The sequence below is a fragment of the Ictidomys tridecemlineatus genome, chromosome 3 (assembly GCF_052094955.1).
Source record: "Ictidomys tridecemlineatus isolate mIctTri1 chromosome 3, mIctTri1.hap1, whole genome shotgun sequence".
Taxonomy (NCBI): Eukaryota; Metazoa; Chordata; class Mammalia; order Rodentia; family Sciuridae; genus Ictidomys; species Ictidomys tridecemlineatus.
The window spans coordinates 18504771-18524015 of record NC_135479.1 but is presented as its reverse complement, the minus strand read 5'-3'; the positions used below and the strand labels follow the sequence as shown (position 1 = coordinate 18524015).

General features: G+C 53.5%; 2 protein-coding genes across 10 annotated transcripts; one reads left to right on the top strand and one right to left on the bottom strand.

The window, feature by feature from the left end:
- Positions 1–1573: 1573 nt before the first annotated feature.
- Positions 1574–10785, top strand: Rundc3a (RUN domain containing 3A). 6 transcript variants are annotated; one of them, XM_005328113.5, is made up of 11 exons: positions 1574–1930; positions 5471–5586; positions 5945–6093; positions 6265–6350; positions 7235–7324; positions 7430–7510; positions 7652–7817; positions 7928–8085; positions 8813–8950; positions 9058–9164; positions 10182–10785. In XM_005328113.5, exons 1-11 carry the CDS (start codon positions 1824–1826, stop codon positions 10322–10324), a joined length of 1341 nt encoding a protein of 446 aa, XP_005328170.1. In that variant the 5' UTR covers positions 1574–1823; the 3' UTR covers positions 10325–10785. The 6 variants fall into 6 exon arrangements, with proteins under 6 accessions (XP_005328170.1, XP_021584003.1, XP_021584002.1 ...); XM_021728328.3 differs by having other exon boundaries at positions 1639–1930; positions 5960–6093; XM_021728327.3 differs by having other exon boundaries at positions 1639–1930; positions 5957–6093.
- A 1006-nt stretch (positions 10786–11791) lies between these two features.
- Slc25a39 (solute carrier family 25 member 39) lies at positions 11792–16082 on the bottom strand. Of its 4 annotated transcripts, none has more exons than XM_078041983.1 (11): positions 15947–16082; positions 14912–15011; positions 14729–14788; positions 14558–14602; positions 14167–14300; positions 13554–13621; positions 13297–13421; positions 12930–13103; positions 12730–12839; positions 12429–12510; positions 11792–12351 (listed from the first exon to the last, which is right to left on the bottom strand). In XM_078041983.1, exons 2-11 carry the CDS (start codon positions 14994–14996, stop codon positions 12155–12157), a joined length of 1080 nt encoding a protein of 359 aa, XP_077898109.1. In that variant the 5' UTR covers positions 14997–15011; positions 15947–16082; the 3' UTR covers positions 11792–12154. The 4 variants fall into 4 exon arrangements, with proteins under 4 accessions (XP_077898109.1, XP_077898110.1, XP_077898111.1 ...); XM_078041984.1 differs by having other exon boundaries at positions 14167–14276; XM_078041985.1 differs by lacking the exon at positions 14558–14602 and having other exon boundaries at positions 14167–14276.
- Positions 16083–19245: the final 3163 nt, after the last annotated feature.

Below are 19245 nucleotides of genomic sequence, written 5' to 3'. Positions count from 1 at the left end.
TAAAGTTAAGAAAAATTATAGCACTCCAATTCAGATTCTTTAAGAATGAAGGTTAGGACTGGGGATGTGGCTCAAGCGGTAGCGCGCTCGCCTGGCAAGCGTGCGGCCCGGGTTCGATCCTCAGCACCACATACCAACAAAGATGTTGTGTCTGTCGAGAACTAAAAATAAATATTAAAAATTCTCTCTCTCCCCTCTCTCACTCTCTCTTAAAAAAAAAAAAAGAATGAAAGTTAATAGATGGGTAGGGTGGTGCATATCTGTAATCCTAGCTAATTGGGAGGCCCATGCAGAAGTAAGCTCAAGGCCAGCCTGGTCAATTTAACAAGACCCTGTCTCAAAATAAAAAAATAAATAAACAAACAGGGCTGGGGATGTGGCTCAGTGATAAAGCACCATGGGTTCATTCCCCAGTACCAAAAAGAAAGGGGTAGGGGGAAGAAAGCTAGAAAGAAAGGAAGAAAGGAAGGAAGAAGACAGTATCAACAGAGTAAGAAGGCAATCCACAGAACAGGATGAAATATTTGCAAATCATATCAGATAAGGAATCAATATCCAGATATATAGAGAACTCCTAAAACTCAACAGCAAAAACACAAGCAACCCAATTCAAAAACACAGGTAATGTTTGAATCCTAGAACAAGTTGAACAGAGGAGTGAGGCAGGTGAGAGAACAATATGGAGGCCAAGGGCTGCAGAGAAGCCAGACTATGCCTTCATTCTCCCACCTCCTAGTAAAAGCTGCAACCACCCGCCCCACACCACCGCCGCCCGCCCAGCCTTGCGCAGGATCAATGACCCATTCAGAGGGATAAAGGCACTGTGCAGCAATGCCGGTAGCCAAAGGGTTAACGCTTAGGCCAGCTGGCCCTGGGGGTGGTGTGAGGGAGTTGGCTGCTAACCCCTCCAGTTGCCTTGGCACCACTGTGGACACCAGCTCTACTGCTGGGAACCTCCACACGGCCCAGGGCCTTAGCTGACAGTATCCCCGCCATCTCTGTCCTATTGGTTCCACGCGCTGGGTTTAGTTGGTTTATTCTGGGTTCTCATTCTCCATCCCAAACCCCAGAAGAGATGGCTTTGCCAGACTGGTGCACACAAACCCTTCCCGGACATATATAGATAGACACGCAGTGTCTCTGCTCCTTAGCCTCCTGCGTTAGCACCTTAGGGCCACCTGCACCCCGAATGCAGCCAGAGGCTCAGAATGCTAACGCTGAGTGAGTGGGGGTGGGGTGGGATTAGGTACAGGTGGTGAGCACCTACATTCCCCAGGCGACAAGGAGAAATCACAGAGAGACATCACCGATCACACGTCAGAAATAAGGGAGTAGGGGCGTAGGAGCTCAGAAACGCGAAGAGCAGCCCGGGCCTCGAGTGTGGAGGTGAAGGACAGGCCCCTCTGTTCCTGCGGGCAATTTCGCCCTCTTGCGAGGACCCCCTCCGCTCTCCCAGGGGCCCCCAGCTCTTCCCCCTTCCCCCAGACCCTGCACCCACTGCGGATTGGTCCCCGGTCTGCTGGGGGGCGGAGCCCGATGGCTCTGACGTCACCGGCCGAGGGGGGGCGGGCGGCTGGGGGAGGGGGTGACGGGCCCCGGCTCAGCACCTCGGAGAGCTCCCTCCCCGGCCTTGTTTTGCTCCAGAATCGCCGCCGGGGGAGGGAGCAAGGGGACCCGGCACCCGGCGTAAAGGCACAGGGATGGCGGTGGAGAGGTCGATGGGCCCTGGTGGACAGAGGGCCCAGCCGTGATCCGGCGAGGGGGCCGGGGCGCCGGGAGGGGTAGGGGGCAGCGGGCGGCGGCATCAGTGGCCGCACATCTGGATGGAAGCGAGCCTTGTCCAGACCACCATGGCTCTGGGGCTATCCTCCAAGAAAGCGTCTTCCCGCAACGTGGCCGTGGAGCGTAGGAACCTGATCACCGTGTGCAGGTGGGCGCCGCTGGCTGGCGGGGGTGGTGTGTCAGGGAAAGGGGTTGGGGCCAGCTTCGGAACCCTGGGCTGAGCATGCTGGAGGGAGGGTGCCCAGCAGCCACGGAGAAAAGCGGGGGGGGGGGGTGCAAAGGGTTAAAAGGAATGTGTCCTCTGTTTCTCCCAAGCCCTGAGCCGGAGGGCTGTGGGAAGTCTGGTCCTTATCCTTTTAGGCCAATCCAGGCCTATTCCCAGCCTGGGGCCTGGCGGGGTGAGGGGTGTTTAATTGGCACTGCAGCTTCCTGTGAGAACCAGGAAGTGACATTGTGTGTGAGGGGGAGGGGTGGAGATGGCTGGCTCCTCTTCTGGGAGTGGGGAGCAGGGTGGGCAGTGGGGAACCCATGGGGGGAAAGAATGCCTTCTAAGTACCCTCATTGCCACCCCTGTCAGCCTGGCCTTTCCCAGGCAGGGATTTCCTGGGAGAGCTCCTAATGCTAGACCCTGGAGTAAGGGTCCTCCTTACTCTGGCTCTGGGCAGCCCCAGCCTGTGATAGTCAACTGGGCATGTGGGCAAAGGCCCTGAACCTGTCCAGTAAAGGGTGAGGGACACTGCTCTGCTGTAAGAAGAACCCAGGGCCTACCCACAGAAGCCTGGGTCCCTGGGTTCAAGGGGAGGAAATTGGGAGGTCAGAAGCATTGGTTCCTGAGGGTGGGGCTGTGGCAGGTTTGGGAAAATTCTTCCCATTTCTTGGGGCCCAGGAAGCTATCCTTCCCACTTCAACCCTGCAGTGTGACTCACCCTCCCTCTCTTAACCCTGAAGCCAGCAAAATGGCCAGCCACTCAGTCTCTCCCTGGGCCCCCACCTGCACATCCCTTCTGGGATCTCCATGCCAGCTGCCTTCTCCATCTGTAGCCTCCTCTGCCCGATGCCCACCAAGTGTTCCTCTCTCAGGGCAGGGTGCTCCTGAGTGCAGGACTGGGTTGTCTTCCCTTGCCACCTCACCTGCCTGCACATGGTCTCAGCCCTTTTTCTCCCAGGAGTCAGCGTCCACCTGATGCCCTGGCTTCTGGCTCCCAAAGCTGTTTCCAGGTTCCTGGGCACACATCCAATCACACTGCATCTGTCTCACTCCATCACATCCCTAGTGACTTGCACAGAGCTTTGCACATCAGACCTCTGTAAAGATGCCTGGAATGTTATGGAAAGAAGGAATACAGCAATGACCCAGCCCAAAGCATGAGCTGCTGCCTCCACCCTCATTCCCCAAATCTTGTCTGTGTGGTATAAAGTGAAGATTTCTGTCTTTGAGGCCAGATGGACCTACGTTCATGTTTTTACCTCAAGTATTAGCTTTGCAACCTTGGAAATGACTCCCGACCACTCTGGGCCTTAGGTCCCTCATCATACCCATTTTAGATATAAAAGCCATACCAAAAAATGGTAATGGCCTAGTTTATAGGAGCCTAGCCCAGTGCCTTGCACAGAGAATCAGTCCTGTCCTGATGCCACTTTTCATGTTCCTCTCTTGGCTTTTGACCTCCTAGGTTCCTCTCCTTTCTCTTGCCTATCAGGTGAACCGGGCCCCTTGAGTGCATGGGAAAAGGAACGAACTCCCCTTGGCCTAGACTAGAGACGCAGAGGTTCAGGTAGACTGGAGGTAGCTTAGAGCTGGGGGATAAGGTTAAAATTTGGGGGACTGGGGACATGAAAAAGGCTCAGAAACCCTAGGGGACCCCTGCTGCCTTTCCACTATCACGTGGTTCACCTCCGCCTCCCAGAACTGGCTCCCTTTAGCAGGCAGCAGTCTCCCCTGGGCCCTGGCCTCCCTGTCTCCATGGCAACTTGCAGTCACTGCACCTCCTAAGAGGGAACACACCATGGGATTCCCTGGGGGCGATGACCAGCTCTGCAGCACCCCTGAGGACAGATGGTAGATGGCTGCCATACTGAGCCAGCCCTAGGCCCCTATCAAGGTGTGACCCGGATGACCCAGAGAAATCAAATTGAGAGGGGGTGTATAATGAAACCCAGATAACTTCCTGAACACAGGCTTCCTCCCAGCAGGGCCAGCCTTCCATTAGTGGCCCAGCTCTCATCACCCCTGCCCAGCAGCTTGTGCACACTTACCCTCCCTCATCCCTGCCTGGGATCTGAACTAAAATTAAATGAGGCAAGAACTAGTATTCCTGTTTTCACCCAACCAAATAGGATTTGAACTGAGCAGGACGACCCCCTCTAACGTGACTCAACACTGACCTGGCTCTGATCTCAAGCCAGACCCATTCTAAGCCTAAAGGGAAAATGAGGGACACAGGCTTGGCAATGCCATTGGTTTGAAAGCCTCAGAGGCCAATGCTCCAGAACTGGAGGGTTGCAGAGTGGAGGGCTAAGGAGTCAGAAGCTGTTCAGGTCCTCAGTAATTGTGACAGCTGCCAGGAGGCCACAAGACATAGCAGAAATAACAAGAGCTTTGGAATCAGACAGACCTGCTTGACTCCTCATTTGGCACATTATAGAGCTTGATTAACAAAGATGAAAGGAGGGTTCCAAGGATGTTCCATATCCCTGGACACCCCATCCCTTCTCTGCCACTCATAACAGCGAGATAATGGGATGCTAGAAACCATGTGCTTACCCCTGCTCCACTCCACTGCAGGGGTGGCAGGTGGAGACTGTAGGGCAGGGACTGCAGAGGGAGCAGGAGGCACCCAGCAGCACTGAGGAGCAGGATGGGGGCTGCCTGGCTCTAGGCACTCAGACTTACTATCTTCCCTTGGTTCCCTGCCTCCCTAAGAAGCCAATGTCTTTGCCCCCATTCCCCTTTCAAGGATCTGCTGCCAATGTCCCCTCCCACCCAATGTGCATTTCAGACCCATACCCTGCACCTCCCTCTACCCTGCTCTGCACTGCCTAGTTCTGGGCAGCTGGTATGTGGGTGACAAAGCCAGGAAGGAAACATGGGGAGGAGGACATCTGTGGGCTGAGAGCCCACCTGGCCACCCATGCACGCCCATGCTCCATGTGCATATGCCAACTCACATGCCCAGGCACAGGTGACTGGCCCCATCCCCTGAGGAATGGAAGGTTGCTCCAGCAACAACAGAAGACAGCTCAGGACAGGGTCACAAACCAGTTTCTGACTCCTGGTCGACCCTCAGCTCATACACAAGAGAATACAACTCTGAGGGTAGTCCAGAAGGAAGGGGTTGGGGACAGCCTCCTAGCTCTTGGTGCCTCATCTTTCTACCTATTGTTTCATCCCCTCTCATACCTTGTTCCTGAAGCTTCCTTTCTCTGGCTGTCACCTCTCCTGTCACCCACTTTGTCAGTCTCCTACCTGTCATCCCCCCCCACACACACACATCTGCTACCCTCTCACACCACATGCCATGGCATACCTATGGTCCTCCTAGTCTCACCTACCACCCCACAATATCCATGCCCTTCATAACCTCTTCTCTGCCAGTCACTCCCTCTCTGCCTGACACCTTTCCTCTACCACCATCACCCTATCTTCTCACCTGACCCCCCACTGCCCCATCTCCCTACCCCCAACCAGGTTCTCTGTGAAAACCCTGCTGGAGAAGTACACAGCAGAGCCCATCGATGACTCATCTGAGGAGTTTGTTAATTTTGCAGCCATTTTGGAGCAGATCCTCAGCCACCGTTTCAAAGGTGGGCCTGAGTTCCTGCCCCTCATTCCCCAGCCCTTCCAACTTCCAGCCTTTAGCTTCTAGGCACCCCACTCTGATATCCTCCATGGATTTCTGAACCCTATTACTGACCCTGGCCCCCCATTCTGGGCCATATACAGCTCATGTGCACAGCTGGGGAAAGGAGCAGGGCTTCTGCCATCACTGTGCATGCAGCTATGTGCTGGCATGCCCTTTGTGTGCACACATGTGTGCACATACATTTGGGGAGGTGGGATATGTGGGTGTGGCTTCTTATACTGATGCATGTAAGTTCCTCATTATGTGGATCCTCTCCAAACTCCCTGGTTTTGCTGAGCCCCCTCCCTGCCCTGGCTCAGCCTGTGCCCCAGCAGGTCCAGTGAGCTGGTTCAGCTCAGATGGGCAGCGGGGCTTCTGGGATTATATCCGGTTGGCCTGCAGCAAAGTGCCCAACAACTGTGTGAGCAGCATCGAGAACATGGAAAACATCAGTACTGCCCGAGCCAAGGTGAGGGGCCTGAGGTGGGCAGGGCCAAGGCAACTAATTCCTGCTCTGGACACAGTGTGCCTGCCTGCTCCTTGATCTTTACCCCTTGCCCAAAGCACTGGGGAGAAGGGCCACACCTGATGCTGGACATATGGGTCCCTCTGGGACAAGTAAATGTGAGCATGTTTGCAGGGTCGGGCATGGATCCGGGTAGCACTGATGGAGAAGCGCTTGTCAGAATATATCACCACAGCCCTGCGGGACGTCCGGACTACCAGGTCAGACCCATAGGCAGCTTGGACCATAAGTCCCAGTGTTGCCTGAACATAAGTTCCAGCAACAACCTTTAGTACTTGAACTACAAGTCCCAGCATGCACTGAGACTTGTAGTCCCAATGGGACTTTTTCCAGACCACTCTGGGTCAACCTTAGCATCATCACCAACACTACCAGGTCACATTTTATTGCCCATTTTTTGCCTTTATTTCCAGTGCCTTCCCCACATGCATAGCTCTACTCTTGGACACAATTCTGAAGAAGCCTCAACCATGGTCTGTTTTACTCCTTGGCCCTGTGCCTTGACCTATGACCCTGTGCCCATGGCCCTACTGAGTTTGTGAAGTTCCTCAAACAATGCAGCAGCTCTATACTTACTTCCCAAGAACACACAGACCCCATGTGGGGAGCTTTAATCCCTAAACTGAGGGTTCCCAGAGACTGAGTTCCTGGGGCAGGGGAATAAGGCAGAATGTGCTTGTGCAGGAAGGTTTGTGGGACATTGGGTACAGCCCTGGGCATGTACCTCCACCTGTCACATGGCCACACTCAATTTACGTTTTTACTTCAATCTATTCCTATCATTTCAGAGTGATTTATTTTTTGAGTACCTACTGTATGCCAAGCATAAAATGCTTAAGATTTAAAGGATCAGGTGACCAAGCACTTGGTGGGGATTAGTTACATGAGAGGATGGAGAAGTCTCTTAAGAGAACACATTCCAGTAAGCTGGGACACCTGCACTAGCCCCAAGGAGCCCCAGTCTGAGGGGAAGACAAGACCCACCCCCTAGTACTGAGCAGGAAGTTTGTAGTAAACCCCATGATCCTGGGAGCGGGGCTCCTCGGTCATAGCTGTACCTGCAGTCCCTCCCGGCTCCTCACAGGCGGTTCTATGACTCTGGGGCCATCATGCTGCGGGAGGAGGCTACTCTCCTCACCGGGATGCTGATAGGACTGAGCGTCATCGACTTCAGGTGGGTCGTGGGGTCTGCATGGTGGTAGCGGGGGCAAGGGGGCTGTTTTCCTCCAAAATGTTCGCATTCCCGTTCCCTCCCCCAACTCTGGCTCTTCCGCCCCAGCTTCTGTCTAAAGGGCGAAGTTCTGGACGGGAAGACTCCCGTGGTCATCGATTACACGCCCTATTTAAAGTTCACCCAGAGGTGAGCGCCCATTATTGAGGTGGGTACTGTGCTGGCGGACAGGAGGCGGGGCACAGCATCATCCTAGTCCACACCCGGGTGGGTACAGGACGAGGCTGGGGCAGTGCAGGGCTGGCCCTACCCACTGCTCCCTCCCGCAAGCTACGACTACCTGACGGACGAGGAGGAGCGGCACAGCGCTGAGAGCAGCACGAGCGAGGACAACTCGCCCGAACACCCCTACCTGCCGCTCGTCACTGACGAGGACAGCTGGTACAACAAGTGGCACAAGATGGAGCAGAAGTTCCGCATCGTCTATGCGCAGAAGGTGCGCGACGCGTGGCTTGGGGCGCGGGAGCTGCCCGGGGTGGAGCGACCTGGGTGAGCAGGGTCAGGGCAGTAGCTGGGACCCGCTCAGGGTGAGCCGTCGCCCCACAGGGCTACCTGGAGGAGCTGGTGCGACTGCGCGAGTCGCAGCTGAAGGACCTGGAGGCGGAGAATCGGCGGCTGTTGCTGCAGCTGGAGGAGGCTGCGGCGCAGAACCAGCGCGAGAAGCGGGAGCTGGAGGGCGTAATCCTTGAGCTGCAGGAGCAGCTGTGAGCGCGGCCGCCTGTCCTGGCCCCTGATCCCCGACACATCATCCCGGTGAACCCCATCACCAGCCCCACTGGCTAGGATCACCTTTCCTGACACCAGCGTTCCAACTCACCTGCATCAGTTCACAGATGTCATCACCTCTGCTCTGAGATTTGGGAAATATCTTCCAAACATTATCCTCAACATAAGAGCCAGTGACCTCCCACAGTCCCCTCAATTCCCCACATCAGCTAGAGTGGCCATCCTACATTAATGCTGGGACCCCAACATTTACTCACAGGACCTCTGTCACTCAGAGACCTTCAATGTGATTATTATCATTTCCACTGTTTAACACCCGGATCTGCATCGTAGGTCCTCTAATGCTGCACCCCGGAGACCCCTACCTCACCCCTATGGATCCCCATAAAGATTTTTGTAATTTTTCTTCCCTAATCTCCCTAATCCTGATCCTTCAGCACCATCTCCTATGACTTACTATTCTCCACTGTCCCCCACCCCCCCATACACACACCATCCCAACCGACTCCTACAACTCCATTCCAACAACCACTAGTGCCATCTCCATGCTTGCCTGGGTCTGTCCCAGTGACCCCAACATTGTTTCCACCTTTTTGCTACTCAGGTTTCCTTCCTAACCCTTGCTCCAACCCTTTTCCTGCTGAGTCCCCCTTCCCTATTTCTGCTCCCTTTCTCAGCCAGGCCTGACCCCCCTCCCCCTCCCAGGACAGGTCTGATCCCTGGTGACCACGCCCCCCTGACCCAGGCTTCCAAGGAACTCACAACACCCCTGGTCAGCCAGTGGCCCTCGCTGGGAACACTCAATGGGGCTGAGGGTACCAGCAAATCCAAGCTCTACAGGAGGTAAGTCCCAAGTAGGCTTAGCTTGGGGCTGAGTGTTGGGCCCCCAGGGAAGAATGGCCTGGGGCTGTAGGCCTCTGCCAGCACCACCTCTCTCTGCTCTACTACAGACACAGCTACATGAGCACCGAACCTCTGTCAGCTGAGGCCAGTCTGAGCTCTGACTCCCAGCGCCTAGGAGAGGGCAAGCGGGACGAAGAGCCCTGGGGCCCCATCGGTGAGCCCCCCACCCTGGCATTCAGCACCCCTCTAGGAAGGGCCTCAGCCGTTTGCAGTCAGGCAGGCCCTGGCCAAGTCCCTCATACTCAGCCCTTCTTGAGCATTTAGGACAGCAGTGAAGAGCTTGGTTTGGGGTGTTAGACAGAACCCAATGCAAATCCTGGCCATGCCTTTCCCAAGCTGTGAAAGCTTAGCCAGTCACTCTATATTGCTGAGCCCTGTTCCCACCGGTCCTGGCAATGTTGGTAAAATGATCACCATTGTTGGCTTATGGTGAGGGCTCAATGGCTTTTTGATATGACAGCCTCATGGGGCTCACAAATTCTTGGGGAATCCCTCAGCCTAATTTACTCTTATGCACACTGTGAACTGCTTGCCTGACCATTGTTTCCCCCTTTTCTTTGGCTGCCAGGAAGCTCTGAGCCAAATTAGTGGCTCCCTTCGAGCGAATACCCAGGACTTCAACGCATGCGTTGTGTTGCCCTCACCCCTGGCTTCATCTTGTTTTTCCCATCCTAGCTCTCCCTGTGCTGGACTTCCTGTCTTTTTTATAACCACACTGTATTGGATGACCCTAGATCTTCTTTGAGACAAGGCAGGCTGTGGACATGTAACCCACCACACTGTGTTTGTGATTGTCTGTGTGTCTGTCTCCCCCACCAGACTGTGAGCTCCTTGAGGGCAGGGACCACGTCTCTCCGTTCTCTGTATCCCCAGTGCTTGGAACAGAGCAACTGCTCACTGCGTGATTAATAAAGGGATCAAAAGAGAACGAACCTCAGGGGGAGAGAGACATAAACTGATGATTACAATACAGTGTCCCCAGCATGGTGCATGACAGAAACAGGTGCTTAATCAAGGTTTAATTGAAAATGACAAATGCTCCAGAAGAGATCAAGAAAGTCTCAGTGGGTGACCTGAGGGCTGTCCCTTCACTGCCCACCCTGCATACCCCTCTCCCAACTCACACACAAGCAGAATGGTTGGTCCCGCCTCACCCGCCCTTTCTTCCCAGGAAAGGACCCCACGCCCTCCATGCTGGGCCTCTGCGGCTCCCTGGCCTCCATTCCCAGCTGCAAGTCCCTGGCGAGCTTCAAATCCAACGAGTGCCTGGTGAGCGACAGTCCCGAGGGCAGTCCAGCACTGAGCCCCAGCTGAGAAGCGGCGTGGGCAATGCCAGCCCCACCTGCCAGGGGCCATGGACACCTGCCACTTTTCCTTGAATCCCCCAGTCCAGGCTGCCCTTCCAGAGAATGCTGCCCACCCAGCCAGGGGTCTCTGAGGAAAAGATAACCAACCCCTGCTTCTTGCCTGTTTTAGCTTTCCTGCCCAAAGAGGCCGGGGCTGTAAAGGGAAGCAGTGGGGGCGGGAGGCAGGAAGACCAAGGCCACAGGGACTACTGGGGAAGCCACTCCATTATTCTGGTGGTCCTGAGGCCTAGCTGAATCCCTCTGGACTCTCCTTCGCTCATCTCCCACTCTCAAGAGATGGAGGCCCAGCCTTGGCGACCCTGCTGCCCTGCCTCTCTGTCTGTCCTTATGTACCCTCTGGAGTCACTCCTTCCTCGCCCCCACATGGGGGATCTGGGGGGACCAGGCAAATAAAAACCAGAGGACTGAGGGTGGCCTCATCTGTGGGGGTCTGGGATAGGGCCCCATGCCAAGTTCAGAAAGCAGTAGAGCCAGTACCAGGCCTGTAACAAGGTAAGGCTCACTGTTAGCAGAATCAACTTGTTCCAAATGGGCCATGACAATTTAGGGAGAGGGGTTTCTGTATGACATGTTATAAGTCATGAAGTCTGCCCAGGGCAGGACCAAGACGTGAAAATGCCACTTCAACCTGACTTCTTTTATTGTTTTGGTACAAGGGATAAACCCAGGGGCACTTAATCACACCCAGCCCTTTTTAAAAAAATTCTGAGACAAGGTCTGGTTAAATTGCTTAGGGCCTTGCTAATTTGCTGAGGCTGGCTGTGAACTTGCAATCCTCCTGCCTCAGCCTTCTGGGTTGCTGGAATTACAGGCATGTGCCACTGTGCTTGATCAACTGATCTCTTTAAAATCTTTTGTTGTTGCTATTTTTAGTAGTTTTAGATGGACAGCATGCCTTTGTTTATTTTTATGTGAGGCTAAGGATCAAACTCAGTCCCTCACACATGCTAGGCAAGCACTCAGCCCCTGAGCTACAGCCCAAGCCCCAACCTGACCTCTTTTAATACCTGCTCATCACCAGGTAGAAGAGATAGAACCCTCTAGGGACAGGATAAGAGTCAGCCCTGGGGGGTGTTTCCATGCCACAGGTCCAACCATTTCAGCTTTAGCCCAAAGTTGCAAATGTGTCCATTAGCCGGAGCCTGGCAGTTAAAAAACTGCCTGTCTTTCCCTGTCACCTAAGTGTGCTTTTGGGGAGATGTCTCTCTTCTAACACACTGGGTCCATGCTGAAGGGACCTCATGGCCACAATGTCAACTTGTCACCTCCCTCAATTTTGGGTCTTCAACTTGACCCTCCCTAAGTTAAGGAGGGCTTCTTCATGGGTGCCACTCTGGTCAGTCAAAGCCAGCATCAGGACCCCTCCTAGGCCACTCCCCCCATGCCTGGCCGCAGCAGACAGAAGCACCACACAGAAGTTCATCATTTTTAGACAGCATGAAGAGGCAGGGAAACACTGAGCTCAGGGCTTCTTGGCTCCTGGAGGCCCAGCTACAGCAAACACAAAGCAAACACAAGAGGCAGGCAATGAACAGATCTGGTCTTGAACTTGGGGGTGGGAAAGTGATGATCCTGGAAAGGGGGAGCAACAGGAATCTAGCTGGGTCTAAGGAAGGCCTGGATGGCCCAGGGTTGGGGGACAGCCCTACCTGGGGCTCTTGGTTGGGAGAAAAGGGAAACGAGGCCTGTCCCCTGAGTGCTGAGGAAAAGGCACTTGACTCAGTCTCCTCCTGCCCCCGATCCACGGGAAGAGCTAGAGTCCATCTCCTAGCCCCATTTAATGGCCGAGAGGCTTTTCTCGGTTGAGCCTCTGGAAGAAGCTTTTGCCAAACTCATAAGTGCTGATCATGATAGCACAGGAGGGGGCAGCCTTGATGATCCTCGGGAGGAAGCCTGCGAAGAGTCCCTTGGTGCCTGATTCTGCCCGTATCCTCCGAAGCAGCAGCCAGGTGGAGTCAACGCGAGGGGGCTTCACTGCAAATTCAAGGCCGATTCAGCACAATCCACTTGGGCCCCTGCCTGCCCCTCACTCCACTTGCCTGGGAGCTCACCTCTTAAAGCCTCTACAGCTCCCAGCGCTACCTGCCGCTGCGTCTTCACCACATCAAAGGGTAGAGTCAAGATGGCAGCCACCTGGTAGGGTGAGAAGAGGGCTAGCTCATCCCCATTCCCATGACCCCTATCCTTGGCACACTGGTGGCTCCTGGAGAGGGATAAAGGCCTTCTAGGTATGGCTAAGGACTCTGATGTAATGTACTGCTGGTGAGGACTCTTCTCTTGGGCATCTCCATCAACACTCAAGTGCCCCCAGGGATACCTCCACTGGCCTCAAACCTAGTCCAGTCAACTCACCGTCCCTGAGATGCCGCCAGCTACGAAGCTGATGCCCACAGATGTCTGGTCCTTTGGTCTGGGCCCATTCAGCCATCTCTTCACCACCTCATAGTTGAACCAGTACAGAGCTTGGGAAGTAGGGGGCACTCATAAGAGGTGACGAGGCCACAACATTCCAGGACTCCCATACCCCACTCCCTATACTCCTGGATGCCTACCTGAGAAGGGTACATCTCGAAGGGCTGTAGGGCCCCAGCCCAGCCACAATGAGCGCCAGCCACCCTGAGCCACTGCAGCCCGGACACAGGTGCCTAGCTCACGGTATGATACGTGCTGAGCCTGCAGCTTTGTCCGTACAAGTTCCAGGGGACTGATCACTGTCACAGTGCCCACTGCAGGGGGTGGACAGTGCAAAGAGTTCGGATTTCAGGTCCCATATGGTAGTTCCCACTGCTGCCCTAGGACCAGGGGGTCTAAAACATCCCCCCACCCTCAAGGTGGCAGTTTGGGACTGGGAACTGGGACTGACTGGGCTCAGGTCCAGGCAGGGACAGAGGGAGATCAAGGGCATAGGCCTATGCTCACAGCGAGCCAGTGCACCAGCAACCATAGGTGCATAGAGGTCAGAAGTCAGGGCTTGCCCACAGAGGAAGGTCTTGAGTTGATCGTAGGCAGTGAAGTAGACGGCGGTAGCTGGCACAGTCATCACCCTAGGGATGTGGACAGAGGTAAGTTAGGACTCCCAAAGGCTCCCAAGCATCCCCTGCCCCAGCCAACAGAGAGAGAGAGCAAGGTATCAACAGGCACCAAAGGAAGGGAATACCCAGGACTTGGCTACTTACAAGGTGGCTGGAAGGCCACTCCACAGGGTCCTGGTGCCCTCATGCCTCACAATCTTCACAAAAGCATCCTAGCCACATGGGCACCAGAAAAAAGGGGAAAGAACAGACATGAACAAAGCCTGAGATGGGCTGACCAGGCTGGGACCTGGCCTAATGCCCTCAGCCTCTGCTCACAGCCCTGAGAAGTAGTAGTCCCTCAGGTCTCCATACCCATAGCCTATCAGTTAGCTCCAGGTGGACCCCAATTCCCCCTTCAAAACCTTTTGGGGGCTGGGGTTGTATATCAGTGGTAGAGCATTTGCCTAGCATGTGTGAGGCACTGGGTTCAATCCTCAGCACTATGTATAAACAAATTAATAAAATAAAGGTCCATCAACAACTAAAAAGTAAATAAGTAATAACAATAATAAAGCCTTTGGAAGTTTAGGAATATGGCTTAGTGGTAGAGCACTTGCCTAACATGGACAGAGCCCTGGGTTTGACCCCAATACAGGAAAACAAAACAAAACAAAACAAAAACCTAACAGAGGCACTAATTCCTCTGGGAAGCCCTTCCCAAAATGAACTGGCTGCCTCTACATGCCTTACAATATCATTCTTCCCTGCTCCTCACCAGAGTGCCAGTGAAGCGGGTAGGATCACGAAACCAGGTGGTACAGCGGGTACCATTTGGGCATAGGTACAGGGGCTCCAGGACACCATTGCAGTATAGGAGACACTTCCCTGTGGATGGGAGAGAGGAGGGCGCTGGGGAAGGAGAAGAGGTATTAGGATGACAGGGCCCTGGAACCTTGCAGGGAGGTGGTGAGTCCCCATCCTTGGTAGGCCAATTGAGGCTAGAATCCCTGCATGGATGTTCTTGTATAGGACAGAGGGCAAGGGGACATAACCTGAAGGTAGTGCTAGCTCATGACTAGGGACTAGGGGGCCCACAATTTACCTGAGGACACTGGGACGCTCCCTCCCTTAACCCTCCCAGACTCCTTGTGGCTTGGGGCACTCACATTTGGTGTAGGAAAGGCTCCAGAGTCTGGAGGGACGTGTCAGCTCTAAAATACAAGGCAGCCCCTCAAGTCAAGAGAGCTCCCCACCCACCTAAAGGACCCCATTTCCAGGAGATCCTCACTTTGTCCTGATCCCCACCCCTCCATTTGGCATCATGGTCAGGTACTCACCATTGGCTACTGAGGGGCGCTGAGACTGCAAGCGGACCTTCACCACATCCAGGGGTGTCACTGGGGGAGAAGGCTCCTTTCAGGACCCCACCATTTCACCCTCCCCCACGACAAAGGTACCACCTTTGGTCTTTGGTCTACCCCAATCCCCATCTGCTCACATCCCATCTTCCCAGGTCTTACTGAAGAGAGAGGTGACCACAGCCCCAGCCCCTGAGGCCACCATTTGTTGGAAAGGGCTAATGCCCCCCAGGTCCTGGTCAGCCATCTTGTTGTTTCAATCCTGAAAAACAAACTGCAGTCACATGGAGCACCAACTTGGCTGAGAGTATGGCTCAATGGTAGATCACTTGCTTACCATGTAGAGGGAGCCTGGGTCCTATCCACCCAATAGAAACCAAAAAGTTTTTAAAAATGGAATACCAAGCCTCATGGGGAGGGGTAGCCATGAGGCAGCTCTTTGGGATTTTAACCGATGCTCACCCCTATAGTGCACCCAAGCAATTTCCTCAATAATCCTCACAATAACCTTCCAAAACAGCTGGGGTCAGTCTCATTTTGCTAACGTGGAAACTAAGGCTCAGGGAAGACAGGTGACCTATCCAAGGTTACTCCAGCACTTCAGGAGTAGTCGGTTAATGGAAATTATGGCCCAATGCCATTTCCTCATCCACACCACACATGCTTACTGTGCACTTAAGTGCAGACACCGGGTTTGGCCCTAGCGGCCCAAAGATCAAAACTACTGAGCGGCTCCCTCTGGACCACGCTACAGCACCCAGCCCCGGGGTGGGCACCTGCGCCCCTCGAGTTACTGCGCGAAGAAAAGTGGGGCTGGGCATCAAAGGAAACGTGTAAACAAATCTGATGTCGAGAAAGGTCCGTCCGCCTTCCCTCCCCCCCCCGACTGCTGGCTGGGGTGCCTGGCACTCCCCCACACTCTGCATTCCGGGGCCGCACAGAGCAGGCCCAAAGACCTGGATAAGAAACATTTCCTCTGCCTCTCTCCCCAAAATACAAGATGGGGACAGCCGAGAGGTCACAGGCAGGGTCCAGACCTGTTCCCGACCCTCCGGGACCTGCCCCCTCCCAGCGTTGGGTAAGAGGGCCCAGCGGCCCGCGACTCAGCGTTCCCAGCCTGGAATCAGTCCGAAGGGACCCCCAGACATCCCACTCCCGCTTCGGATCCCAGCCGGCCCCCAGCTTCGGCCCGCCCACCTGGCTCCAAGCCGGTGCTCGCGCAGCGCGGCGCCTGGGGCCCATCGGGCCCACAGCGGCTCCGCGGCCGGTGCAGGGTGCGCGCGCGCTCGCCCGCCTCGCATAGGGCGGACTGGGAAATTGGTCTAGCTGACCCCGCCCCCGAACAGCTTCTAAGCCCCGCCTCCGTGGGCCAACCGGTATCCTACCCGGAGTACCACAGGTCCCACCCACTCGTTTTCTCTTGCCCCACCTGCCGTAGTCCCGCCCTAGCGCCGCTATCTCGCGGGCGGATTCCATCCTTGCCCAGTGCTCCTTGAACCCTGAGGGTCAAGGTCGCTGTCTGCACCTCACGCTTGACCGGGCTGCTGCACCGCACTTGACGCGTGTTTTCACAAGCCCCATCCCGCCTACATCCCTGTGGATCACTGCGCCGGGAGTCTCAGCGCTCGCAGCAACTTTCCAGACGGCGTCGGTATCGATCGCACAGTTCGCCTCTTCGGTGTCCTCATCAGTTCTTCGAGGTCGCTAGGAAATACACCAGTCGTAGGCAAACGTTGGCCAGTCTACGCCCTGCTGAAGTTTTACTACTTTATGGCGATAGTGTCTGGCAGGAATTAACATCGCCCTTTTTACGATAGTGAAACGCGACTGCAGCTCCAAAACTGCCTTATGAACTGCAGAGCACTTGTGAGTGTGCAGTTAAGTTAGATGAGCCATAACCCGGGCCAGGCGTTTTGGACACAGTTGACCCGGGTGCCGGGAGACCCGAGTACCATCCCCCTGAGACCTTGAGCAATTTTCAACAACGGGTTGGGTCAGGAATTCCTGGAGCACACGGTGAAAGCATTGAGTCGGGGAGTAAGGAACAGACAATTTTTGTGTTGGGTTATTTTCCCATAGTCTTCCAAGGCTCAAAAAACTTTTTTTGAATTAGGCTGCACCATTTTGCAGGTTAAACTGAGGTTCAAAGTTAAAGAGCCCGGAATTCGAACCTTCAGGAACTTTTCCCCTTGCACCCGGCTGCCACCCCAGGTGAGACGGGCTTAAATCCAGTGCCGACGTTTCTGATCCAGATTCTCAGCGAGAACCTTTTCTCCCGCACAGCCCCGCACCCGAGACGCCACCTCCATTTCACTTTTAAAACTTTTTTGAGCGTATGATTTTTTTTGTCCTAACACACATACACAAAAAACGAATTCGGAGTGAGCCTGTGCCTTTAAGGAGGATAGGCGGTGATTTGACGTCACTACCTTCCCCGCCCCTCAGGCTCCAACTGGTCGGGACCGGAGCTGGAGCCTCCCAGCCAGCCAGGTTAGCACGTGGATGCCAAGAGGCCAACCATAAGCTTTCCCCGAGAAAAGGCCTTGCGGCTCTCCACTGCTCAAAACTCCCGGTTTACAGGGCGGAAAGCTTGCAATCCGATGAAGTAGTCGCCTAACTGAAGAGTCCAAGGAAAATCGCCCTTTCCATTCCCTTCCCACCTCAAGCTGGGAAATGGCATAAAATCACTTCATAGATCCAGCCCCCATCAAGGTCCTAAAGGAACTCAAAGTTAATGGTTTACCCAACAGTTTCGCAGCCAACAGAGAAGAAATTATTCTTCCTGTTTTACAGAAAAGGAAACTGTAATACTTCCTAATGTGAGATAGAACCCAGACCCTCCTTCACAAAAACACAGTCTTCCATTTTAAGGATGAGAAAACGGAGTCCCTGGAGGTCACTCAAAAAAAAAAAAAAGAAAGTTCTTAATTAGGCGGATCTACTCCCCAGCACCACTAGGGGAGTAGGTCTGAGAACGTGTGTGCGTGGATGGGAGGGCAGGTCCTGGTTTCCAATGTCTCACTACTTTCTTAAGTGGTTGTGAAGCCAGATTTAAAGTTAGGTAGTTAGTTTAGTTAGGTAAATCTGGTCTAATATCCAGTAAGATCTAAAATGGAGGCCATGTTGAGAATGAATTCCGGAAACCAGGACAACTCATGGAATGTTAATGAAGTCCAGGAAAAAGCCCAAGGCCAGAGCCCATCCCAAAGAAGTGTTAATGAACAGCCCCCAGCAAACTTGAAGATGCAGACTCAGAAGACCTTCCTGCCCAGATTACTCCTTTGGCCCCCTGGGTCCCACCCTTCGGGCCTTCCCACCTACATTCCACCACTGAAAGAACTATAAAAAGGGGAAACAACCCCACTTCCACTGATTCCATCTCTTGGGTCCCGTTCTTCCTCGGGAGAAGTCTTTTCTGCTGTCTTTTAATAAACTTCTAATTTCTACTCTGACCTTGCCTCGGAGTGCTTCTCTGGTGTTATTCTTCAACATTGGGGAAGCAAGGACCGGTCAACAGTGGTAACAGTTGTGAACCTTTAGCAAGTATCTTAATCTCTGTAAACCTTAATTTCCCCTTTTTGAAGTAAGCTGATAATAATGATGTGCTTACCTCAAATGGATTATGTATTTAATGAGTTAATACCTATGAAGGGATTGAACTCAGGGTCTCTTCAGGCTAGACAAGCACACTACCACTGAGCTATATTCCCAACCCCCCTGTGAAGTCTTTTTTTTTTTTTTTTAGAATTTTAATATTTATTCTTTAATTTACAGCGGACACATCTTTGTTTGTATGTGGTGCTGAGGATCCAACTCTGGCGAGCACGCTACCACTTGAGCCACATCCCCAGCCCCCCTATGAAGTCTTTAGAGTCCTGAGTAACATAAGGCCCACACAAATCAATAATTACTATTACCACTACTGTTATTAATTGCTCCCCACCACCACCACCTGTAACACATCAAGTTCCCTGAGGTTCTGGTCCCATCTCTGCCTCCTGATGTGCAAATGTAGATAATAACTCCTTACACCCAGAGCAAAAGTAACAAGAGCGGGGGCTGGGGATGTGGCTCAAGCGGTAGCGCTGAATCCTCAGCACCACATACAAACAAAGATGTTGTGTCCACCGAAAAACTAAAAAAATAAATAAATAAATATTTTTTAAAAATCTCTCTCTTTAATGGGGCTGGGGATGTGGCTCAAGCGGTAGCGCGCTCGCCTGGCATGCGTGCGGCCCAGGTTCGATCCTCAGCACCACATACAAACAAAGATGTTGTGTCTGCCAAAAACTAAAAAAAAAAAAAAATAAAAGTTAAAAATTCTCTTTAAAAAAAAAAAATCTCTCTCTTTAAAAAAAAAAAAGTAACAAGAGCAAAGTGAGTCAAATCTGAGCCTCAGTTTCCCATACAGTAGAATGAAGCACTTGTACACCATTTCTGGTTTTCTTTTCACAGTGCTCTCAACTAGAACGCCTTCAAGATTTGTCACTGTGTTT